Raw genomic sequence first — 25,808 nt, forward strand, 5'->3', positions numbered from 1 at the left:
TTTATTTAAAAAAAAGTATTTCCAGAAACCAACTGAGCTCCGTTGGCTTTTTTGTCAAAACTCCGGTCAAACTTTTTAAAAAACCGACCAAAGAACCAACCTATTTTAGTCGATTTTCAATTTTCCCAAAAAAAAAAAATTGGGATTCGAAGCTGGTCGGTCTTGTTGGTCGATTTTTGCCGTGTTTTCGGTATTTATTTTAAGTCCATTCTATTAGTTAGACCAAAGATGCTATATTTTAAGAACCAAAGGGACCAAAATAAAAATGCTCAAGGTTATATTTGAAGGATCAAACTAGACTCACTCCTGCAAATAAGAGACCATAGTGGCTAAAAACTCTCTTTCTATCTAATAATTAATTAACAATAAACAAAAAGCATTGGGGAAAAAGTATGTAAACAAAAAAACGACAGTTTGATGACCATAAGGTAAGAAATGGGAAACGAGGAGTTTGATGACTCTCCACCTACCAGAGGCCCTATTAACATGACCTATGGAATAAACACCTGAAAAAAAAAAAAAAAAAAGGTAAGAAATGGAAAAGGATGAATTGGCAAACTGTTAGTAGCGCCAGAATAAGCAATCAAATGTCCACTTCTTCTTCATCTCTCCGCCGTCTTAAAGGCGTCTTCACCAATTACCACAAAGCACCCACCATTACTTGTTCAACACCCACCACCCAAGCAATTGTAGACTCCTTCAAAATATCATCAGAATGCCCCAACTTCCGACGCGAATGCTTCCATTACGAAACCGCCATTCGCCAACTTAACACTTCTCCGGCATCATAGATATCATCGAACATCAAAAAAAAATACCCAGATATCCGTAACGAGTCTTTTGTCGTTCGTCTTTATGGGAAAGTCAAAATGTATAATCATGCACGTCAACTGGCCTCAACTAAATTGTCCCCGCACTGTCTTTTCCTTAGATGCCCTTCTCGAAGCATATCTTAAATCAGAGAGAGATATAATCAAACAGACTTGTTTCGTCAATTGCCAACGAAATTGTCCATTGAGCCTGATAGAGTATCGTATAACACCGCGATTAAAGCCTTGTGTAAGGTTGGTTCGTTGGATTCTGCTGTGTATGTGATGGATGAGATTGAAAATCATGGGATTAAGCTGAATACTGTGACTTGTAACATGTTATTAAGCGCGTTTCATGAAAATAAAAGGTTTACTGAAGCTGAAAGTTTGTGGATCATGATGGAAAAGAGAAATATTGTCCCTAATCTATGCAGTTATAATATTAAATTAATTAGTTTGGTTAAAGCTAACGAGGTTTCAAAGGCGATTCAGTTCTTCGAGGAGATTGTTAGTAAGGGTTTCAAACCGGACCCGTTCAGTTATAGTGCTATGATAAAAATGTGTGTGAGAGTGAGGAATCTGGAGGATATGATGCTAAAATGTGGTATGAGAAGATGATGCAAAGTGGATGCCTTCCGGATTATAAATTGTTTACGACGCTTACTACTTTTGCTTGTAGCGCCCATGATTTTGATTTTGCACTGCATTTGTGCAAGGAAGCAATACATTCACGCAAAGGTATTCATAATAATGTAATGCAGAGGGTTGTCAATGGCTTGGTTGAGCATTCTAAGGTTGAAAATGCGAAAGAGTTGGTTAAGTTGGCTGAGTCTTATAAGAGCTTCCATTACGAGCTTTCTTTGCCTTCAGCTAAGTTTTAATCTTTTGATCGTTTACTTGAGCTTGATCTTGCCTTGATATGAAGTGATGAAAGGTTTGAGGAATTATACTCTATAGAAAATTTAGGTTGCTGCATTTAGGTGAAGTATGTTACATTTTGACTGTTAACAGGCAATCAAATATGAGGATCTAAACATCGGTTGTGGTTCCTATAGTTCTCTTGAAATAGTAATAAATACTAGTAGCTTGGATGTCAAGATTCTGTGGATTCCTATTTGTCGAAGGAAACATAATTACAACATGGAGAGAAGCATTTTTAAAGGATGCTAGTTGTGGACTTAGATGTTGATATCCTTGCATTTATGTATCTTGAGTTTATTAATGTTTATAGTCATAAAGCAAGGTAGTTTAGGCCATTTAGAAAGGTAAGGTATTTGTGACTAGTGGTGTATCCAGAATTTCAAATTTTCACTTGTAGTTTAAAATACCGAGTTTCAGACATACCAAGTGTTCTAATTTCAAATGACTGCTTTCATATTTTTTTTTTCTTAACAGTAGCATTTGAGCCAGTTTGAGCGCACTTCAACTGTTTACCCTTAAAAATTCAAGTAATTGCATGGTATTTCTTCAGATGGACTGCTCTTTAATTTTTACCCTTCAAAATCTAACAGAAATTTGGAGATAACTACAGATTTAACCTCAGTTACCAGATTCCTTTAACGCCCTTTCACATATCTTCCTCTTCTTCTTCCCTTTATCGCCGGGTCAAGGCTAAAACAACAACTTCAAAAGATCATCAGAATCTCCTAAATTCCGAGGGCACCACTCCAACTATAAAACCGACAACAATTTTTCCGCATAAGACATTTTTGAGCACCAAAAGCAATACCCTGTTCTTTGTCTCCCGTCTTATGCCCTTATACGGTACAGCAAAAATGTATGAACATGCCCGTAAACTGTTCGACAAAATGCCTAACCTAAAATGTCAGCAAACTGTTTTTTCTTTCAATGCCCTTTTGGAATCCTGCATAAGGGCAGAGAATTATGATACAGTTAGAGAATTGTTTCGGGAATTACCTGAGGAGCTATCGATAAAGCTTGATGTAGTGTCTTATAATACTTTTATTAAGGCATTATGTAAAGTTGGTTCTTTGGATTCTGCTGTTAGTGTAATGGATGAGATGGAAAATCAGGGAATTAGACCTGATAAAGTGACTTTCAATACGCTTTTGAACGCTTATCTTGATAGTAAAAAGTTTTCTGATGCGGAAGATTTGTGGGTATTGATGCAAAAGAAGAATTTTGTTGCTGACTTGGGGAGTTACAGTGTTAGGTTACGAGGATTGGTTGAGAATAGCAAGGTTGACGAGGCGATTGAGCTGTTTGATGAGATGGGGAAGAAAGATATCATCCCAAATGCTTACTGTTATAACACGATGATCAAAATTTATGTGGATGATAGGAACTGGAGGAGGCGAAAAGATGGTATGACAAAATGGTGGAAAATGGACGTTATCCGGATAATGCAACATTTGAGATGCTCATTCATTTCGCTCATGATAAGGATAATCTTGATTTTGCACTGGAATTGTGTAAGAAAGCTTTGGATTCAAAAGTTACTGTTCGTAATGCAACAATGCAGAGGGTAGTCAATGTCTTAGCTGAGCATTCTAAGCTTGAAGAAGCAAAGGAGCTGGTGAAACTGGCCAAATCATATAAGGGATACCGGTATATACTTTCGTTGCCTTAGCTTCAATAGTTATGCATTTTATGTGGTAGTTTACTTGCAGTACCCTTTTTTTTTTCTCCGAAACTATGTTTTTAGGATCTGTCAATGTGTTTGATTAATTGCCCTTAAAGATTGAAGATCTGTCAATGCTTCAGTTGATCATGTAACTATTTTGCTTATAGCAATTGAGGTCCATTATTACATGTTGACTACCAAAATCTATCAAATCGAATGTACTAGTCTTATGAAATTAGGCTATTTTAAAGAATCTTTTTCTGGACCTGAGCCCTGAGGTATATTGATATCATGAGAGCTTCCAGATCTCAGAATGGTTAGTAGCCCTGGCAGTAACATTATTAACTAAAAATAGTTTTGTTATAGCACAATGGGCACCCTTGAACTTATAAATTCGTTCTTCAAAATATATGGCAATTTCCAGTGGTAGACCTCTTTGCATCCTCTAGTTAATGTGCATTGTACAAATTGCCTGCTGCGGTAAAAACTCAAATTTCATTGTTGATCTAACATCGGCATCATTAACTTCAATGCAAGAATAATAAACTTATGGTCTTTCTTTTTTAATTCTTTGTTAACCCTTGCCAGTGGTTGAGAAGGGCCTCAAAGACAATGATCCTTTGTATAAATACCTGAGTAATATCTTTTATTCTTAACTACAACAACAACATACCCAATATAATCCACTAGTGGGTCTGGAAAGAATAAAGTGTACGCAGACCTTACCCCTACCTTGTGACGTAGAGAGATCTTTTACTCTTAACTAACATCTTAAAAATGAAATGGGGGGTAATACTTTCTAATTTGTCATGAAAAATTGTGAGGATTTCTCTCTATTATGAACGATTGAACATGTATATAAGTGTCTTGATTTAATATGTTCAAAACTGAAGCATTCAAACTATTTTCTTTTTTAAACAATCACCTAAAGGTTGTCTAAATTTATACAGAAAGCACACAGAGTGGAAAGGGACTTGATCAGTAGGTGCAAATCATATTAGAATGGAGAAGAGAACATATGCCCAAAGTATTATTGATGTGAATAAAACTAAGTTGAGTGAAAACCAAATGGATATATCAATTATTTGTGCTATACTTGAGGAAAATAGATACTCCTACTGTCTGACACTCTTTTTATCCTCGAATGGTAGATAAGATTTTTCATGCAGCCATAGAACTCAATGATGTGCCCAATCGCGAGTCTCAGTCCATGTCACAAAATATTGACTTGATATGCTCTTCTAGGACGGGAAGACAATGATTCTCATCATAAATATACATCATAGGAACCATTCTGGCCACGTTGAGACAAGCCTTTTGAAAAGACAATGGAATTGCACTTGGTGTGAGACACTGTTTATTGACATCTTTCCATGCGTTTGAAACCATTTCCAAAACATGTTGCCTTGCATCTTCATAAGTTAAGCCTTGTTCTTCTTTCATCAAGTACTCTACATACGATCCATCCTGCCCTTCTTGCTGTTCATCCTACCAAAAAGTAAAACTACGTATTAGAACAAAAGTTGGAGAACACTATTGGATGGTTAACCCATAATTGACTCAGTTGGTGAGACGCCTCCACTTAATCAGTACTAGCAGAGACCCCTTGACAAAAAGATTTTCCTCTATATATGTGTGTATACATTATTACTTTCCTAGAAAACAATATGTACATTTACAGTAGGGTTTAAAAATAATAGGAGTAGATATTAAGTATAAATTTGCGACAGGAAGTAAAGCATCAAAACAAATATAATTCTAGGCATTTAGACTCAAACTAACTTATAAGTCGAATCGTGACAATACAGACTACCGGTGACATAAAATCCTGCTTATGCCTTTACACTTAATGATCGGTCTATCCGAAGTTCAAGTTACGTAGAAGTAAGTGAAGAACCACTGCTGATCTCTTTGGAGTGGGGTGGGTGAACCGCAAAACAATCTTTTCAAATCGGAAACCATTACTATCTTTTTACCTCAGCATTTCCGAGGTCATCCAAAAGACGAAGAATTTGGGCAATGGAAGATATAATGCCTTCAATATCAGCGAAGACATCTGATGATAAAGAATCTTTAGTTGCTCCATGACCCAAGAGAAAGTAAAGGTTGATAAGCACCATAGGCACCCCTGAACTTACTATCCCATTCTTCAAGTACTCCTCTGCCACAGGCATATCTCCACTATTAAACCATTTTGCTTCCTCCAGAAATGCATTGCACAAATTTGCCCACTGCGACAATAAATAAATCAAGTTAAATTCTACTATTAGATTTAACTCACATACATTGACACTGTAACTTTTTTATGTTTTAGTTCAACTTCTTGTAATCTCTTGTAGTATGCCAGTTATTTGCCTTGATATATAGTACAAAAAGATCATGTACAATATCAGTGTATAGAAATTAAGCTTTCAACACAATTAGTACAGTACTACTAGTGTCATACAGCTTTTCTCAAGTGGTCGATAGGGTTCCATCCATGCTCTTTATACACTACACACCCAATATTTTCTGTGGTTTCATATAAAGTCATGAAACATGTCCTCATGTAGTTCGGTAGTTGCTCAACAGCAGAAATTTCCCACCTAAGGGAGGAAAAAAAAAAAAGGGGAAAATGAAAATGGAATTCGCAAATCTAAACAAATAAAGGACATTATGTTTAAGATGGTTTTGAGGTGTACCTATTGACAGCTTCAGTGAATAGTGTGAGTTCGGGGAGTGTACCATAAACATCAAAAATATCATCTACTAAATAGACAAGAGAGATTGGTTTTATTAGCTCCATTCGTTCCTTCGACATTCTTGGACCTGACAGAGCTCCGATGGACCACATGTACCATTTAAGTGGTTGGCTTCTAGCAAGCTTCAAGTCTTGTGTCACCGAAAGTTCCTTCCACCATCTAATATTGACAAAGATAAAAGTCAAGGAGATTCAACATATATATATATACTAGTTTATATGTATTTAAAAGGCATCTCGGCGAAAGAGGACTGAGAACCATAAGGCGAGCGCCAAAACGCTAGCACAAACTGCTCCCACAAAAAAACATGATAAAGGGGTGTGGATAGGATATATTGTAGTTCAAAGGGAGTTAGGTACTTTCTAAAAAAAATTTGGTATATCTACACAAACATAATTTTTTGACGAATGAGTGTCAATTGACTCCTCTTAGACAAGTGTACTTGGTATAGCTCGTCCCTGATAACAAGCGACAACACACTGTCCACACAGGAGTTTGTATGAGCAATATTGGTCCATTATTACAAGTTGGCTTTAAAAAAAATTAAAAAGATTCTTTTACAAGCTGACAAGAAGTTAAAAATAAAAAGCACATTAAACACTTACTTCAGAACTTGACGTTTTTCTTCTTTGTAAACAGATTGCAGCTCCCCAAATTCGATGAATGCGAGTTCTTTGAACATAGCTTCCCATTCATCTCCCACTTGAAATTCTTCAAGAGAGCTCCTTATGGAATACCTTGGCAAGTTTTTGTGGATAGGATGTTGCAATGTTTGACGAGCCATTTTTGATTGATTATCATCTAAGTACACCATATTTCTTATTAGACACTCACCACTAAATTGAGCAGCTTCAACTAATATGTCTTCTCCTTTAATACTGAGGTGAGTGGCTTCATACAAGGCCATCAATCCCTTCAAATCTTGGCTTAATTCATCTTGAAAAGATCCATTCTCTCCTTTGAAGTTGTTGAACACCTCTGTATATTACATGTTTAAATAATCAGTCAACAATTTGCGCACCGATCGTGTATATAGTTTCACATAATTAGATTGTATTGATGTACGACAACATGTAACTCTTTATATCAAACCTGATATGGTGAATTGGAAAATATAATGGTGTAATTTTTTTTCGTACAATCTGTGTATATACTTAAATTCTTAAATAATTAATATGAGATTAATTTCTATATATTGATGGGTAAAAAAATATTTTCAAAATCAAGTCACTTATAAGGTAATTAGGAGTAAATTCTTATGATAAACATTATTCACTAATTGGTAGCTTGATAAAAGAATAATTATCAGACTGTCACAAGTTTGTTTGTTTTTTTATTTTTTTATTTTTTTTATTTTTTTTACACTATCACTGTATATAAATTTAAATCTAAATAAATATACTCAAAAGTTTTTTTGAGAAGATTCTCGAAAAGTTATTAAAGCATAGCAAGAGATTGAAAACATAATCACCTGTAGGGACATTGTAACCCTCTTGTCTTAATAGTCGAAAACGAAGTGAAACCTCATAAAGATCAGAATGACGGTAGAAATGAGTGGTTTTAGTTTTCAGAAATTGTTGCTCAAGAATCATTTGAATTTGCTGGTGGAAAAGGTGGTCGAGGCCAAGTTGCTCAATGACATCTATGACCACCAAAGCTTGTAATTGATTTTGTTCTTTGACGATGTCTAGATATTTCTCAACTTGCTCGACCTTTGTATATTTCACGTCCTGTCAAATAGAATGCCATGCAATCAAAAGAATAGTTAATTTTCAGTGCAGTGATGATTAGAAGCAAATTTGGGTTTTAAACTCTACGGTTTCAATTTTTAAGGTTTTAAGTATTGACTTCATAGTATTTAAAATTATGGGTTTAGATATATATTTGTTGTAATTTTATAGTGAATTTCTACACATAGACATCTGCCCTTAGGCCTTAGTTGAAAGTAATGAGTTCAAATAAACTTGGTACCGCAACATTGTATCCCCTGTAGTGACTTTAAATAATTTGTACACTATCAAGTTTTATTGATCCACAATATGTGTAGCTTTTCATGTTAAACCCGATACAATAATTTTAAAAAATAGAGTAATAGTCTACTAGAACCAGCCAAATTGCACTGATATTTGTAGTAACTTTTTTTCGGTGAGAGTATGTAACCTAATCCAACTCGTAAAGAGAAATATACATTTTTATAAACAATACCAGGGATACACAATTTTAAATTGATCTAATATACCTTCTCGTTAATGACATTTGGATTGTTGAAAACAGGCGACATTGTATTGTATTGCAGAACTTTGTTTTATGGGAAATAAGTGGTACTATTTGTTTAGCTGTTGAAATAAAATAATATCTGGCATTCCAATTTATAGGAAGCTTGAAGTGTTAAAAAAGATACAATTTAAGTTGAAAGAGATGTATGTAGGTTTTTTTTGGCACATTTTTTTGATGCATCCCAAAAGCAGTATTATTGAATCGTTGATGTACTCTTCCAGAAATAATGCTATCTCATACAGTTCATCTGTTCGTAGTATTTGATTGTATGTAAAATGAACAACTCTGGCGGGGGCGGCTCAATTGTGTGGCCTAAAGTTAAATATCAATAAGAGGCATAAAATGCATCTAACACATTTTTTTTGTTTTTAGATAGAACTTTTATAACGTAGCTGTTCAAACCATCTTACACATTATGTTGACTATCATTGACTGCCTTAGCTTCTACCAAATGAGGTATTCGCTAATTTTGCTCATCCAAATTTAATAATGTTTTAAGGAAATATTCAAAGTTAAAGCAGTGCTTTTTGAAATTCTAATTGTCTAATCATCTCAAATATTTGCCACTAAGTAGCCATCTGAACATTTTTAGCAATTTTTTTAAATGAATGTAACCATGATAGAACAGTTTTGGCATGGAAGGCTCAATTATGTGGTCTAAAGTTAAATATCAATAAGAGGCCTGAAACGTATTTAACACATTTTTCTTGTTTTTAGATAGAACTTTTGTAACGTAGCTGTTGGAACCATCTTGCACATTATGTGGACTATCATTGACTACCTTAGCTTCTACGTAAAGAAGTATTCGCTAACTTTGCTCATCCAAATTTAATAATGTTTTAAGGAAATATTCAAAGTTAAAGTAGTGCTTTTTGAAATTCAAATTGTTTAATCATCTCAATATCCGCCACTAAGTAGCCATCTGGACATGATTTAGTTGAAGTTTAAAAAAAAAAAAAATGTTGCAACTTATAAAAAGTATTTGGAAGTTGAAGTTATGTTTGAAAATAATCACTTAAAAAAATGAAAATTATGTGAATGAAAACTTAAAATAAAGATTTGGAAGTACTCCTTAGATGTGTTAATTTTCCCAAACTTCAAACTAGGGGTGTACATGGACCGAGTTGGTTCGGATTTTTTAAACGCCAAACCAAACCAATTGCGTTGGGTTTTTAAATTTATACACCAAACCAAACCAATAAAATTCGGGGTTTTTCAAGCTCGGTTTTTCTCGGAGTTATTCGGTTTTCTCGGGTTTTTCGGGTTTTTTTGGGAATAGTCTTGATACAAAACATATAACTTTTACTTCAAATATTTCTTTAGTTCTAGTAAGATACAACTATATAATTAAGGTGTTTCTTAAGAAAATAACACAAAATGTGAGAAGAGTGATGACATTGTATTAAAATATTTAACAAAAGCTAATAAATTCGGTCAAAATAAATATTGCTAATTAACAAGCTATAAAGAAAATGACCATAATCTAAAAATACTAAGTCATGCTAAAATAAGTAGGGCTAATAAGTATTAATTACATGACAAAGAAATAAAACTTAAGTTATGTTTTTTCATTCTCTATATAAATTATGCAAAACTGAAGAATAGATATCCAACATTATTGTCATTCCTAGCGGTAAATTGAATTTCTTTTGTTAGCATTAGTGTTGAGTTAGTTTTGGTTTGGACTTTATTTGAGTTACTAACATTCATAGAATATAAAACTTATTGACATTCAAAACTCGAAGTTCAAGCTTGAATAATATGATAATAGTTAAAGAACTACAAAAAAATTTAAGAAATATTTATAAATTACATTACAAATAAATATTTTTATGTATAAAATATTTTAAAATTTGAATATATGTAATGTCGGGTTGGTTTGGTTCGGTTTGACTTTTTTAGTTAAACCAAACCAAACCGATTATGGTCGTTTTTTTTTTCCAACACCAATTAAAGTCAAACCAAACCACTAGTCGGGTTTTTTTCTCGGTTTGACTCGGTTTATCGGTTTGGTGCGGTTTGTCGGTTTACTTTGTACACCCCTAATCTAAATAATGAGAAAATGATGGTGTATAACCCTTTGCATCCCATTTAGCTTCCACAAGCAGTGCTTTGCAAAATTCAGCCCACTGAAAACGTTTAATTTTATTTTCGTGTTAACTTTGTGTCATGTAGTGATTAAATTAAATCCTAGACAATAATTGAATTAAGATAATTAGAGAAAAAGTAATTGTATATATACCGCTTTTTGTAGATATGTGGACACTGGTAATTTCCAACCTTTTTGTTGCTGAATTGCAAGTGCTACATCATTTGTAGTATCATATAGTTTCCAAAGACAGGTTTTCATACATAATGGAAGTTGCTCAACCTCCTTAGGGCCCCATCTGAAAAGAGGAAGAGGAAAAAAAGAATGAAAATAGACAAAGAGTTGAAATGTTTCATGTTAAAGTTTTAGGCTTGAAATTAATACTCTTCTTGAATTGATATTTGTCACATAAATAATGAAGAATCCGTACTTCAGTGGAAGATAATTTTCAAGACATTTAGGCCATAATTGGCACGATATAAAATCTTTTCATGGAAAATGATACTTTTTGTGGTGTTGGTTATCTCTAATTGTTTACATGCATTTCTCTGAAGAAAAAAATTGATAAATAGGAAACACAACTTGTTCCTCAGTAATAAATTATTCTTCACTCTGTTCTTATATAATTTAAACTGTAGTAGTATTACATAGTCTAACACTATTATGGCAGATCAAAGAGGAATGAATGATTTGGAAAAAAATCATTTTTTTGTAAGATGTATTTTTCAAGAAATTACAAGTACTTTCCGCCAATTTACATCATAGGAAAAGGCAAGAATAATTAAGGTTTTAATGGTGAAATACTTTTAATTTAATGTAATAAGTATACCTGACAACAGCATTGGTGAAGAGTTGTAGGTGTTGTAAAGAGCCATAAATGTCATAAACATCGTCAATTAGTATAATGAAAGTGATGGCTTTGGTGAGCCAATTTCTGAAATTAGAATGCTGAGGCTCGAAAGCAACGCCAACTGACCACAAAAAGCTTTCGACAATTCTATCTCTGCTGAAGCTTAGATGTTCTATCAGTCCAAGTTTTCTCCACCACCTATTACGAATTAACAACGGGACAAGATGTCAACTTTGTTGTGCACAATTATTTCCTGTTTTTACACTATCAATACATAGACTTAAACTCTTATTTTGTAGGTGACCTGCCAGCGTAACTTTTTTCTCGTTGTCAGCGTATGAAAGCTAAACTCTATAACAATATTAAACTCTACATGATAGTTATATACACTGACAGTGTTAAAGAAAATTAAATAACATTATCAGTGAATTGTTACCTTTGATAGTAGGTTAACTATTTACCAAATTACCCATTAATTCTTATCAAGAGATTGACATGTAATTATCTTATAAATCAATACCCCAATAGTGTAAAATACATTTGCACTAACAATGCATAGAACTTTAACTGTACCTCAGAATATCTACCAGATCTTTCTGATGCTCAGCTTGGACCATATTAAAGTTGAGTTTAGCTAGTTGAAGAAGTTTAAAGTTTGGCCCCCTTTGTTCATTTTCCTGTTTAGATATTTTCCCTCTGGTGTTGTACCATTCCACCTGCCAATGCAGTGGCATTTCCATGGGAATAATATTTGAACTTTTTAGATTCTTAGTGCAAAATATTCTAGCCTGATTCAACATATTTTCATCCTCTAAGGCCAAGTGAGAGGCTTCAAATAGTTGCACCATTGCTTTTGGATCCATGTTTGCGTCTACCTCGAATTGATCACCCAATTTATCCATATAGCTAAGGAATACATCTGTTTCAAAAAAATGTTAATATGTTAAAAACTAAAGCTAATGCTATTTAATTTTTCAATATTTGGCACTCCTTGTTTCAATTTATGTGTCTTGCTTACTATTAATTGGAGAGTCAAAAGGATATTTTTTTTTTTTTACCAAGATTTTTTCAAATACTTTCTAATTTTTTTTATTTTTTTAAACCAGTTTTCACTTACTTTCTAAGATATTTGAGTACCTTGTGTCACTTTATAGCCATGCTGCCGAAAAATTCTAAAATATAAGGCAGTAGAATAGAGATCCATTTCACCGCCAGAATCCTTCTTCTTTGCATATTCCATGTCTTGTAGACACAACATGATCTCCTTCTCAAAGAGATGGGAGAGAGCCATTTTATTTATGCTGTCTATAAGCTCTAATTTGGCCAATGGATTCACTATTTCTGCCAGATGGCATAAAACTTCCTCTTTCAACTTTTGAGCTTCTGTTATGTATTTCCCATCCTACATATAAAAATAAACTCTAGTTATTCAGCAATCATCATGTAGCATAAGAAATAAGAATTTAAACAAGCCACTTATCAAAGAAAGTCTTAAGACTATTATACGTTGATATTATTAACGAACTTTTGTAGTATCAGGTCTTGATCTGAAAAATAACTATAGATAATTATATAGTACTCATGAAAAAGTGAGATCAGTCACCATCAATAACACAAGTTACCTGTTATCAAAAGTTAAAATATAGTAATACAATTTCTTTACATTATTAGTATATATAAAGTTAAATGTCTTCATCCGAAATATAAGACAAATACTGTCTTTTCCTGAACTTCATTTACAGTCGTGCATTGCCCACGTCTTACAAGGAGAACCACTTGTGACTGTTGCATTTTCCCACTAAGAAGAAACAGAAACACTTTGTCCAATTTTGCAAAGTTGATACTTTAATTTAATGTTGTGTATATATTATTGTAGAAGTCAGTCAAAGTCTTAATTAATTTGTAATTAAACTTTCGTCGATTTGCTACTCCTTGTACATGACGTGGTTAAAAACTAAGTTAATAATAGTAAAAAAAATCAAAAGGGGAGTCCACATGGCTAAAAAACGATTACACTTACTGAATATTCGCTTTTAAGAGACTGCAAGATGTCGTAATTCCAAATGTTTGGGGCTTGTAATTAGCATTTCGTCGTTGAATAAGGCTTTGATCTATCTTAATCTCACCAAATGCTTCACTCTGCATTTGGTTACAAAAGACAGATTGCTGCTCATTTGTCATTCTTTTAGAAAAGATATTGTGCAACAGTCTAGAATATATGATACAAGAGAAGAACAGAAATGTGATCGACCATATTGATTAATGTAACGATTTATATAGACGATGAACTCTATGCAAGTCAAACATCAAATGATATTTGAGCCACAAATACAGTGATATTAAATTTTAACAACCCTAGAGCCAAAAATCGTATATTTTCTGATAAAGGCATGGTCCCCAATCCTTATTAATTGTTGAGTATATGTGGTGTTCACTAAGACTGAAGAAAACCCCTACAGAAGTTCTATCTAATAATCGACATACGTTGAGATACACGTTTATTTGCTTGTTGAGACATGCTAGATTTTAAGAGTATGCATAACTTTGCGACGTTTTATTTTGAATAATTATGTTTTGAAAAGCAAATAAACATTTATCTCAAAGTTTACATATTTATCAGGTAGAGTTTCTATAGGGGTTTTCTTCAGTTACAGTCTAGCAATTTCCACTTCTTCTATATCCATACTTATTAATGGTAAACCTACTAATTATTCTTCACCCGCTGGGGGCATTAGACAAGATGACCCTTTATCGCCCTATTTGTTCATCATTGGTATGGAATCATTAACCAGACTTATTAACAAAGCAATTCACCAAAAACGTTGACAACCAGTAAAAATTGGTAGAATAGGCATGCCCATCTCCCATTTACTCATTGCCGATGACCTTATATTATTAGCTAAAGCTGACTCTACAAATGTCTCGACAATGGTCCATATCTTTAATACGGGTCTTCCCAATCTGGCCAAAAAATAAATTTTGATAAGTCTAACGTTATTTTCTCTGCCAATGTTTCCCTTGACGATAGAAACGACCTTTCGGCTATGCTAAACATTCAACAATCTGCTAAAGTGATTAAGTACCTACGTCTTCCGATTACTAATCATCACCCTAAAAGTTTTGACTACCCATATATTATCGACCGCATGAATAATAGACTCAAAGGGTGTAAAACTCATCTATTATCACTGGCAGGTCGTCCTACCCTTATTAAATATGTGCTTGCGTCTACTCCCACCTATGCAATGCAATGCAATTTCTTTTGCCCCAAACCACTCGAGACCATATAGACCACATTCAAAGAAACTTCCCTTGGGGTTCCACCACAAATAAAAGGAAAATTCACATAGTTAATTGGGACTCTGTTACTATGCCTAAGCATATGGGTGGACTAAGTATTGTTAAAACAATGGGCAAAAAACCTTTCCCTCCTTGTAAGTTTAATATGGCGGTTCAAAAAGAATAGTGATCAGCTGTAGGCTAAGGTTCTTTCCAAAAAATACCTTCGTTTGAGAAATCAACCCCTATTAAATCATAAACCGTCTGTGTCACGCCCCAATTTCACTAAGTCGTGCAGGCACCTACCTTTCCCACCTCGGTAGGCAAACCCTTAACTCAACATTCACAATTTATAGAAAATAGCGGAAGAAAGAAAAATAACATAAGTCTCACAAATATAATATAAATAAGAGAATACCGAAGTAAATGAAATCCGCCCCAATATCTGGTCTGGTCATACAAGAGCATCTAACTAAATACTACAAGTCTGAATCATAATAATACATAAATAGTCTCAAAGATCAAGTCTCAGAATGGAAATAAAGAGTCTTCGGGCAGCGAACGTTCTCATGCTCACCCTGAATGACTCAAATCAACAATCCTCGAATATCAGCCACCAGGAGTAGAAGTCGAACTCACCTGGTACTCTGCATTCATAAAAGAATGTAGCAAGTACAGATCAGTACAAACAACAAGTACTGGTAGGTATCCTAGGCCGACTAAGACTAGCTAACGTATATAAAGACAACAACGCAAGATAAACACGTAAACCAACAAAGTACAAGTCAACACGAATCCTTATCCACGGTACAAGTCGTCACCTATGTTATAGCATCTAAACCCAACTGTGCCAAGTCTCAGTATAATCAATCTGAACCAGTACATCACAATCATATAACAATAGTCATCACCTGTGTTATAGCATCTAAGCCCAACTGTGCCACGTCTCAGTATAATCAATCTGAACTAGTACATCACAATCATATCACAATAGTCATCACCTATGTTATAGCATCTAAGCCCAACTGTGCCAAGTCTCAGTATAATCAATCTGAACCAGTACATCACAATCATATCATAACAACCATCACCTATGTTATAACATTTAAGCCCAACTGTGCCAAGTCTCAGTATAAGCAATCCGAACCAGTACATCACAATCATATCACAAAATATCACAGGAAACCAAAAGGTACAATGCAATGCAATAATCTACGTATGATGAATGCAATGCCTATGCACCATACACATACTCCGACGATAGAACATCACATCTCGGCAGCATAACCCATGGGGGACCCGCTAAGGCCATGTACCACTCGCTCCGAAAAATAACCTCAGATCACGAGCCCTCTCTCAATCCCGGCAAGAAACCTCGGGCACCGTACACTCATTCGTTCCTGGCAAGAAACCTCGAGCAACGTACACTCAGTCATTCCCGACAAGAAACCTCGGGTAACGTACACTCAGTCGTTCCCAGCAAGAAACCTCGGGCATCGTATACAAATGTAATCTTTTAATCTATTTCAGTTTCGGTGTCTATTGCTATCACCCTATTTTCTCTTAGTGCCTGTCTTTTATAGAAAAGGGGGAGCCTAACACATTGCGTTTAGGAAAAGTAACTAATACTCCATACGTTAGTCCAATTTTCTTGACTCTATATTATATGATTCTCTTTTTCTTGAAAGGTGTGTAAGTGCACGCAACTGACTGCTAACAAGTCAAAATGATCATCTGTAAAATGTTTTGCTCGAAAACCATGTGAAATGTTTTTTATTTTGTAGATGCAACAATGACGTGCCAGACAAAACTTGTACTTATGAGTTGTGGTTATGAGTTTGCCACGTCGATTTTGGATCCCCCGTCCAGCGACAAAAAATTTGGTAAGTCCTTGCCTTTTCTATGAGCCTGTTTGGATTGGCTTATAAGTTAGTCAAACCAGCTTATAAGTTATTTTTTCACTTATTTAAGTATTTGATAAAATAAAAAATAACTTAAATTAAATTAAAAAATGCTTAAAATAAGCCAAAATCTAGAAGTTGTTCAACCTCAACTTATTTTTATTTTACTTAAAAGCCATTTTGGTTTGACCAATAACTTTATTCTTTTATTCCTTATATTTTTTTTTTTAATTTCAATACTACTCTTACTTCTAAAAATCCTTTAAGCACTTTTATCAAAATACGTAACTGCTTATTTATAAAATAACTTTCTGCACTTAAAAAGTACTTTAAACACTTATACTTAAAAGTCACTTTTTTCAGTTAATCCAAACGGGCTCATATCTCCTCTCCGAAATTTCTGCTACTTGCTTACTTAATGTTTCCATTCACCACTGTTTCTCGGCCTAATTAACTCTTACTCTCAATTTAAGTGTCTTAGTTTGACTGTGCATGGAGTTTAAGAAATAAAGAAAGACTTTTGAATTTTGTAGTCTTAAATCAAATATGTGTAGTTCTTTAAATATTGTAGTCTTAAACTTGCAACGTAAAATATTGGAATTTGAAAACTTACTATAAATATATATAAAGAGACACTCTTTTTGCGACAGATCAAAAAGAAAAGTAAAACACTTAAATTGGCATGGAGGAAGTACTATTTCTATCACTTCGACAAGAGTGAGTTGCACGGATGGTAAGCACCCTCCATCTCTAATTCGAAGGCTGTGGTTTCGAATCACTAGGGGAGCAAAAGGGGGAGCTCCTCGGCAGAAGGGTGAAAAAAAAAAAAATCTATCACTTCTAAATTTAGTTAGTTCTCTATTTCTTCTTCTCACAAGCAATTTCATAATTCATTCAAAGACACTCAAATAATCAACACCCCAATTGTCTTTTCACAGTCACAGGTCGAAGCTATGTCGGAAAAAATATTGTTTGAGAAATTTCTCAAAGGAGATGGTTTGCATTGTTATTCCGGTGGTGCCCGTAAATATAATGGAATACGCATTTGAAAATGAAATGAAGGTTAGCAGATAGAGCAAGGAGACGTGGCACAGTAATGAGGATGTGGGGACCATGATTCCAAATTATTTGGCAGAGTTGGATGGTCCGCTTTCTATTTGGAAAAGATTGTCGAGCAATAACATCCTCACACAAGTATGACTAGTTATGGGAAATAAGATCTCCTGCCCTTATACAATTCGAATAGAAGAATTAGCTTTTTCAGATTTCTTATGTATAAAAAAAGAAATAAAGATCTCTCGTAAGAGGGTCATAAAACTAAAAATTTAAATTGTAAAGAGTTAAAAAAATCATTTCTCTCGACTAGTCATGTCTCACAACTATTAAAATTTGTCCATCACACGGTAGTCATGTAACAATCCAATATAGGGCGAAGTGTGCAAATACCTCATTTTTGGTCATTTCATTTAAGTAATACCCGTCTTATTTTTTTATTTTTTTTTTACACGAGTATCCATTGTTTCTTTTGAGGGCAGCTGTTTAATAAATGACATCTCTTTATTTTTCTTGCAATTTATAGACCTTTTAGATAGAGTCGTCAATATGGGCTAAGGCCCGTGGACCGAACCAACCCAGCCTGTGATTTGATAGGGTTGGGCTTGAATTGAGTCCATTTAAGAACGAGGCTTTTATCGAAGAGTAAGACCAGCCCGTGGGCTTGAGCGTGCGTAGGTTGGGATTGTCCGTGGGCCAAATAAAAAAATTTAATTAAAAAATAAAAAAATAGAAAGAAAATGAAGTTCTTAAGACAACCTTGTCACAAACAGATTCAGATGTCTTTGGTATTGGATACGTCATAAGTGCCATGGAAGTTTCTTTGAGAAGTTAACTGTTACTTTAAATGGATGGAATACTGTCATTTTCTTTTGTGTTTTATTGAGATCTATTGGAACAAAGCTAGGTTAATATTCGTATTTAGCTAATTTATTGCTACTCATTAACTGTTTAGTTTGCTATTAATATCTCTATTGTGGAGGACTCAGATTAGGATAGAAGGCTAAGTGGCTTATTTTTTCACCATAGTAGTTGTAGTTTTGTTCATTTGATTTCTGTATTTGATTGCTGCTTATATTTGTTGGGTCGTTGTACTTTGATTATCTTATTTATCTATAGTATTTAATGCTCCTTTCTTTCCGAACTGTTCTACCATAACTTTCTTGCTTTTGTTATTCCTTGTTTTCATATTGTTTTCGATATGCTTGGCCCTATCTGACCTTTTGTCTTATTTTCCTCTCTTGAGCCGAGGTTCCTTCGGAAACAGTCGCCTTACCTTTCAAGGCGGGGGTTAGGTCTGCGTACACTCTACCCTCCCCAGACCCCACATGGTGGGATTATACTAGGCTTCTTGTTGTTGTTGTTGTTGGTTCGAGTGATCAATCATTAATATGTTAAGTGTATGTCAAAAGTTATTCAGTTTCGCACAAGGTTTGGTCCCTACAAGATCGTCTTCTTGCTCAGTTGTACCCAAAATATTTGCATAGAATGGTAGAGATATCATATTGAAGCCATACAATCAAATCTTTACTTGAAGCCAAACTTAATATGCACTATTAGAATCATTTTATTTGTGGATTTGAGACTTGGTCAGCAAATAGTAACACTACGTAATAATGTAAATATTTATGTTAGCATTTTTAAATAGGAATTTAAATTAAAGAATTATGAAAAATATTTATTTTAAAAAGGTCGGCTAGCCCGGCTAGGCCCGTAGCCCACATAGTGATGGGTTAGGCTTCTTGTTTAAAGGTCCATCAAAATGGTGGGCCAGCTCGACCTGGCCCGTCAAATTTCAAAATCCGCGTGGGCTAGCCTGGATGGGCTGGGCCAGCCCGTTTTGACAGCTCTACTTTTAAATCTGAAGATCCCTTGTGAGAGAACTGAATCCTATGAAAAAACATTAGACAACAGTCACTAAACTAGCCATTGAAATGAGATTTAATCTTTGTTAAATCTTACCTATATTTTTCTCTATATGTCCAAATTTTGTGTTTTAATTCTAATTGTATATATATATATATATATATTAACAATTAAAATTAATACACAAAATTTGGTAGACTGGAAACAAAAGAGAAGATAATTCAATTGCTTATGTAAAATAGTAATTATTAAATTTATCAATATATCTTACGACAAGTCACAAGAGAAAGTTTCTATTTATATTTTGGATGAATTCAAAATCACGACTAAAATCATATACTCCCTTTGTTTCAGTTTATGTGAACCTATTATCTTATTAGTCCGTGCCAAAAAGAATGACCTCTTTCTATATTTGGAAATACTTTACCTTTATGCAATGATTTATAGCCACACAAAATATATGTGATTCATTTAGGACCACAAGTTTTAAAGTCTTCTATTCTTTCTTAAACTCCGTGCTCAGTTAAATGGGTTCACATAAATTGAAACGGAGGGAGTATGATATTATTTTGATTAAACGTAAGATACTAAATGAAAAAGAAAATAATTAAATTATCATAGTAAGAAAAACTGAATGAGAAAAGGGTTAGAGAAATGTGTGTGTGTGTGTATATGTATGTATATATATACGTACGTACGTACGTACGTATGTATGTATGTATGTATGTATGTATATGTGTACATATTCATTATGAATTAAATCTAAAGTTTAAATCAAATAATATTTAAAAAGATTTAATTTGTTTCCTTTAATTTCACAGAAATATCATTAATTTGAGTATATTATATCGAAAATTAGATGATACTTGACATTTTGTTATGATACGATGTACTCAAACAAGCAACATCATAATTTAACATAGATTAGTATCTTTTAATATTGTCCGCTCGCGTGGGTACTAATACTAGACTGTATTTAGCTTGTATAATAATTAAGATCTTGGCAACCTAGTCCCCCCCCCCCCCCAACCAAAAAAAAACGAACGAAATGTAACTTGATTTTTACAAGTAGTTGTTATACATTATGTTCAGAAGAATAGGTGAATGAGACAATAATAAGAGTTATATATTGTATTTAATTCTAGAAAGAAGAAGAAAAAAAAGATCTTTATTAAAAATAAAAGATTCTCACCGGAAAATATTGGATAGGGGAGTTATCGTTCCCATTTAATATGTGAGGGGGTATTCTTTCCCAACCCTTAAATGTTAGTGGGGGTGAAATGGGATTCACTCTAAGGAGAATAGATGCCCTAATGTTTTTTCAACTTTACCAGTTTCGAAAGAAAAAAAATAGATACTCCTATAGATAAGATTTTTCATGCAGCCATAGAACTCAATGATGTGCCCAATCGAGAGTCTCAGTCCATGTCACAAAATATTGACTTGATATGCTCTTCTGGGACTGGAAAACAATAATTGTCATCATAAATATACATCATAGGTACCATTCTGGCCACGTTGAGACAAGCCTTTTGAAAAGACAATGGAATTGCACTTGGTGAGAGGCACTGTTTATTGACATCTTTCCATGTGTTTGAAACCATGTCCAAAACATGTTGCCTTGCACCTTCATTAGTTAAGCCCTGTTGTTTTTCCATCATGTACTCTACATATGATCCATCATGCCCTTCTTGCTCTTATGCATTAGTTAGTCCAAATGACATCACCCGGAACTCAAAATGTCCATATCTTGTTCTGAAGGCTGTCTTAAGGATATCTTTCTTATCTTTCTCCCTAACTCTCACTTGATGATACCCGGATCGCAAATCTATCTTTGAAAACCATTTGACGCCTTGTAATTGGTCAAATAAGTCATCAATCCTCGGAAGGGGATATTTATTCTTAATCGTCACCTTATTCAGTTGCCGATAGTCAATGCACATTCGCAAAGAGCCATCTTTCTTTGGGACAAACAACACGGGTGCTCCCCACGGGGATGAACTAGGCCTAATAAAGCCTTTCTCTAGCAGGTCCTTCAATTGCTCCTTCAACTCTTTCAACTCATGAGCCATTCTATAAGGTGTAATATATATAGGCTTGGTGTCTGGCAACACATCAATAGCAAAATCAATCTCCCGCTCGGGAGAGAGTCCTGGAAGCTCGTCCGGGAACATATCCGAAAATTCATTCACTACGGGAACTGACTGAAGAGTTGGCGGCTCAGCTTCTACATCGTGAACCCGAACTAGATGATAAATGCAACCTTTTGTGATCATTTTCCTTGCCTTTAGATAGGAAATAAACCTACCTTTTGGTGACGCAGTATTTCCTTTCCATTCTAAAACTAGTTCTCCCGGAAATTGGAAACGAACCATTTTCATCCTACAATCAATATTGGCATAACAAGAAGCCAACCAATCCATGCCCATAATAACATCAAAATCCACCATTTTTAACTCATGTAAGTCAACCATAGTATGATGGTCACAAATCACAACTATGCAGTTTTTATATACTCGGCTAGCTATTACCGATTCACCAACGGGTGTAGACACCTCAAAAGGTTTGATCGACTCTGGTTCAACTCTAAACCGACCCGCAATATACGGAGTAACATATGACAAAGTGGAGCCCGGATCTATCAAAGCATATACATCATGAGAAAATACTGATAATATACCTGTGACAACATCAGGAGAGGACTCAAGATCTTGGCGTCCATTAAAGCATAAATACGGTCTTGGCCGAGGACCACTAGGCCGGGACTCTCCCTCTCCTGCCTCTACCAGCATGGCCGACCCCATAGGGCGTATAGATGATGAAGATCCGGCTACCAACCCCGAAAGCCGGGTCCTACCTCTACCACCCGGTCCGATGGGGAAATCATGCATAATATGGCCTGGTCGACCACATGAATAGCAAACCTCTGAACCTAATCGGCATTAGTATTAGAATAAAAGTTGGAGAACACTATTGGATGGTTAACCCATAACTGGTTCGGTGAGACGCCTCCACTAAATCAGTACTAGCAGAGACCCCTTGACAAAAAGATTTTCCTCTATGTCTCTGTGTGTACATTATTACTTTTCCTAGAAAACAATATGTACGTTTACAATAGGGTTTAAAATGAAAAGTAGATATTAGAGTCCGGAGCCTAAAGGGTATAAAAATACAGGTATTTACCAGGGGTGCCCAAAATTTATATACCAAAGGGGTATACTCGATCCACGATATCAAAAAAATTTTTCTACCAAGTCAACGAAAAATTAAAAAAAAAAAAAATTTAATTGTATAACCGATCCACGTTATACAATATAAATTGTAAAACGTGGATCAGTCCACGTTTTACAAATATATTTTGTAAAACGTGGACTGATCCACGTTTTACCTCTAAATTTTTTTTTTTTTTTTTTGCGAGCACTAAAAAAAAATTTAGTAAACTTTTTTTTTTTTTTGTAACAAGTGTGATACTTTGACCAATGATTAATCGTGTGTGAAGACAGAAACCCAATATTTTAGCCGGGTCGTACAATAACCTACATCAAGGATACGTAGACGTTCGGATCGTCATTTTAGGGGGTTGAAAACCGCAAGGGAGTGTTTCTGTAAGGTTATTTTAGTCAACTTTATATGTTGAGAAAATTAATCAGCTTTATTTTCAAAATTGAAACCGCAGAAGTGAAATTGACATTCACATGATTTTTAGTTGAAATCTATTGCGTATCATCATCTTATAAGTAAACCTGAAAATTTCACGCAATTTGGGGGAAAATCGAAATTGAATGGGATAAAAGGCATTTTTTAAAAATCGGCTCGGCCTAACCGCCTTGCGGCGGTTTGTCCGCATAGAATAAAAGTTGGAGAACTTTACAACTAGTTTTCTCCCTATATTTTTTAGAATTATATTTATATTCAAAATAATGATGGTTAAACCATAACTGGTTCTACATTATTGAGTTCTATATAAAATATTGACGCTAATCTCAAAGTATGAAAAACACTAAGTTTTTTTAAATCAGTACTAGCAGAGACCTACATTATTTGAAAAAAAGTTCTATATAAAATATTTCGTTTAGTCTCTACGATTAATGTGTGTGTAAAAAAAAAAAAGTTTACTAAATTTTTTTTTTTTTTTATTCGAAAAAAAAAAAAAAATTTTTTCGTTTTACAAAATATATTTAAAAACGTGGATCGATCCACGTTTTACAATTTATATTATAACGTGGATCAGTCCACAATTAAATTTTTTTTTTTTACGTTTACAATAGATATACCCCTTTTGGTATATAAATTTTTAAAATGAAAGGAGTATATATTAAGTATAAATTTGCGACAGGAAGTAAAGCATCAAAACAAATATAATTCTAGGCATTTAGACTCAAACTAACTTATAAGTCGAATCGTGACAATAGACTACCGGTGACATAAAATCCTGCTTATGCCATTACACTTAATGATAGGTATATCCGAAGTTCAAGTTACGTGGAAGTAAGTGAATAGCCACTGCTGATCTCTTTGGAGTGGGGTGGGCGAACCGCAAAACAATCTTTTCAAATCGGAAACCATTACTATCTTTTTACCTCAAGATTTCAGAGGGCATTCAAAAGACGAAAATTTTGGGCAATGGAAGATATAATGCCTTCAATATCAGCGAAGACATCTGATGATGAAGAATCTTTAGTTGCTCCATGACCCAAGAGAAAGTAAAGGTTGGTAAGCACTATAGGCACCCCTGAGCTTACTATCCCATTCTTCAAGTACTCCTCTGCCACAGGCATATCTCCACTATTAAATCATTTTTCTTCCTCCAGAAATGCATTGCACAAATTTGCCCACTGCGACGATAAATAAATCAAGTTGAATTCTATTAGATTTATTAACTCACATACATTGACAATGTAACTTTTTTATGTTTTAGTTCAACTTCTTGTAGTCTCTTGTAGTATGCCAGTTATTTGCCTTGATATATAGTACAAAAAGATCATGTACAATATCAGTGTATAGAAATTAAGCTTTCAACACAATTAGTACGGCACTACCAGTGTCATACAGCTTTTCTCAAGTGATCGATAGGGTTCCATCCATGCTCTTTATACACTACACACCCAATATTTTCTGTGGTCTCATATAAAGTCATGAAACACGTCCTCATGTAGTTCGGTAGTTGCTCAACAGCAGAGATTTCCCACCTAAGGGAGGAAAAAAAAAAAAGAGAGGAAAATGAAAATGGAATTCGCAAATCTAAACAAATAAAGGACATTATGTTTTAGATAGTTTTGAGGTGTACCTATTGACAGCTTCAGTGAATAGTGTGAGTTCGTGGAGTGTACCATAAACATCAAAAATATCATCTACTAAATAGACAAGAGAGATTGGTTTTATTAGCTCCATTCGTTCCTTCGACATTCTTGGACCCGACAGAGCTCCGATGGACCACATGTACCATTTAAGTGCTTGGCTTCTAGCAAGCTTCAAGTCTTGTGTCACCGAAAGTTCCTTCCACCATCTAATATTGACAAAGATAAAAGTCAAGGAAATTCAACATATATATACTAGTTTATAAGTATTTAAAAGGCATCTCGGCGAAAGAGGACTGAGAACCATAAGGCGAGCGCCAAAACGCTAGCACAAACTGCTCTCAGAAACACACATGATAAAGGGATGTGGATAGGATATATTGTAGTTCAAAGGGAGTTAGGTGCAAGCCCTTTTTCCCCTTTCTAAAAAAAAATTGGCATATCTACACAAATATAATTTTTCAATGAATGAGTGTCAATTGACTCCCCTTAGACAAGAGTACTTGGTATAGCTCGTCCCTGATAAGAAGCGACAACACACTGTCCACGCAGAATTTTGTATAAGCAATATTGGTCCATTATTACTAGTTGGCTTTAGAAAAAAATATTTAAAAGATTCTTTTATGAGCTGACAACAAGTTAAAAAGAAAAAGCACATTAAACTTAGTTCAAAACTTGACTTTTTTCTTCTTTGTAAACGGATTGCAGTTTCCCAAATTCGATGAATGCGAGATCTTTGAGCATAGCTTCCCATTCATCTCCCACTTGAAATTCTTCAAGAGAGCTCCTTATGGAATACCTTGGCAAGTTTTTGTGGATAGGATGTTGCAATGTTTGACGAGCCATTTTGGATTGATTATCATCTAAGTACACCATATTTCTTATTAGACACTCACCACTAAATTGAGCAACTTCAACTAGAATGCCTTCTCCTTTAATGCTGAGATGAGTGGCTTCATGCAAGGCCATCAATCCCTTCAAATCTTGTCTTAATTCATCTTGAAAAGATTCATTCTCTCTTTTGAAGTTGTTGAACACCTCTGTATATTACATGTTTAAATA

At 34.5% G+C, this 25,808-nt stretch overlaps 2 protein-coding genes and 2 pseudogenes across 2 annotated transcripts; 2 read left to right on the top strand and 2 right to left on the bottom strand.

Annotated features, from left to right (window-relative positions):
* Positions 1-545: 545 nt before the first annotated feature.
* On the top strand, positions 546-2,150 carry LOC132047782 (small ribosomal subunit protein mS79 (rPPR3b)-like; annotated as a pseudogene).
* Positions 2,151-2,424: 274 nt separating this feature from the next.
* On the top strand, positions 2,425-25,808 carry LOC132047784 (small ribosomal subunit protein mS78 (rPPR3a)-like; annotated as a pseudogene).
* LOC132046272 ((3S,6E)-nerolidol synthase 1) lies at positions 4,405-6,947 on the bottom strand. Its single transcript, XM_059436859.1, has 5 exons — positions 6,740-6,947; positions 6,075-6,293; positions 5,840-5,978; positions 5,370-5,624; positions 4,405-4,881 (listed from the first exon to the last, which is right to left on the bottom strand). The coding sequence occupies exons 1-5, from the start codon at positions 6,916-6,918 to the stop codon at positions 4,597-4,599; spliced, it is 1,077 nt and encodes a 358-aa protein (XP_059292842.1). The 5' UTR covers positions 6,919-6,947; the 3' UTR covers positions 4,405-4,596.
* LOC132048239 (alpha-farnesene synthase-like) lies at positions 10,454-13,577 on the bottom strand. The gene is given in 7 exon segments (XM_059439145.1): positions 10,454-10,540; positions 10,654-10,798; positions 11,330-11,548; positions 11,924-12,269; positions 12,488-12,752; positions 13,371-13,421; positions 13,424-13,577. Coding segments are annotated over 7 exon segments (1,221 nt in total). The 5' UTR covers positions 13,532-13,577.

The sequence above is a fragment of the Lycium ferocissimum genome, chromosome 2, assembly GCF_029784015.1.
Source record: "Lycium ferocissimum isolate CSIRO_LF1 chromosome 2, AGI_CSIRO_Lferr_CH_V1, whole genome shotgun sequence".
Taxonomy (NCBI): domain Eukaryota; kingdom Viridiplantae; phylum Streptophyta; class Magnoliopsida; order Solanales; family Solanaceae; genus Lycium; species Lycium ferocissimum.

Coding starts and splice junctions, on each gene's coding strand:
- LOC132046272 (XM_059436859.1), bottom strand. CDS start 6,918: ATGGCTCGTCAAACATTGCAACATCCTATCCACAAAAACTTGCCAAGG. Junction 6,294..6,739: donor GAAAAACGTCAAGTTCTGAA/GTAAGTGTTTAA, acceptor TGTCAATATTAG/ATGGTGGAAGGAACTTTCGG. Junction 5,625..5,839: donor TCGACCACTTGAGAAAAGCT/GTATGACACTAG, acceptor TTATTGTCGCAG/TGGGCAAATTTGTGCAATGC.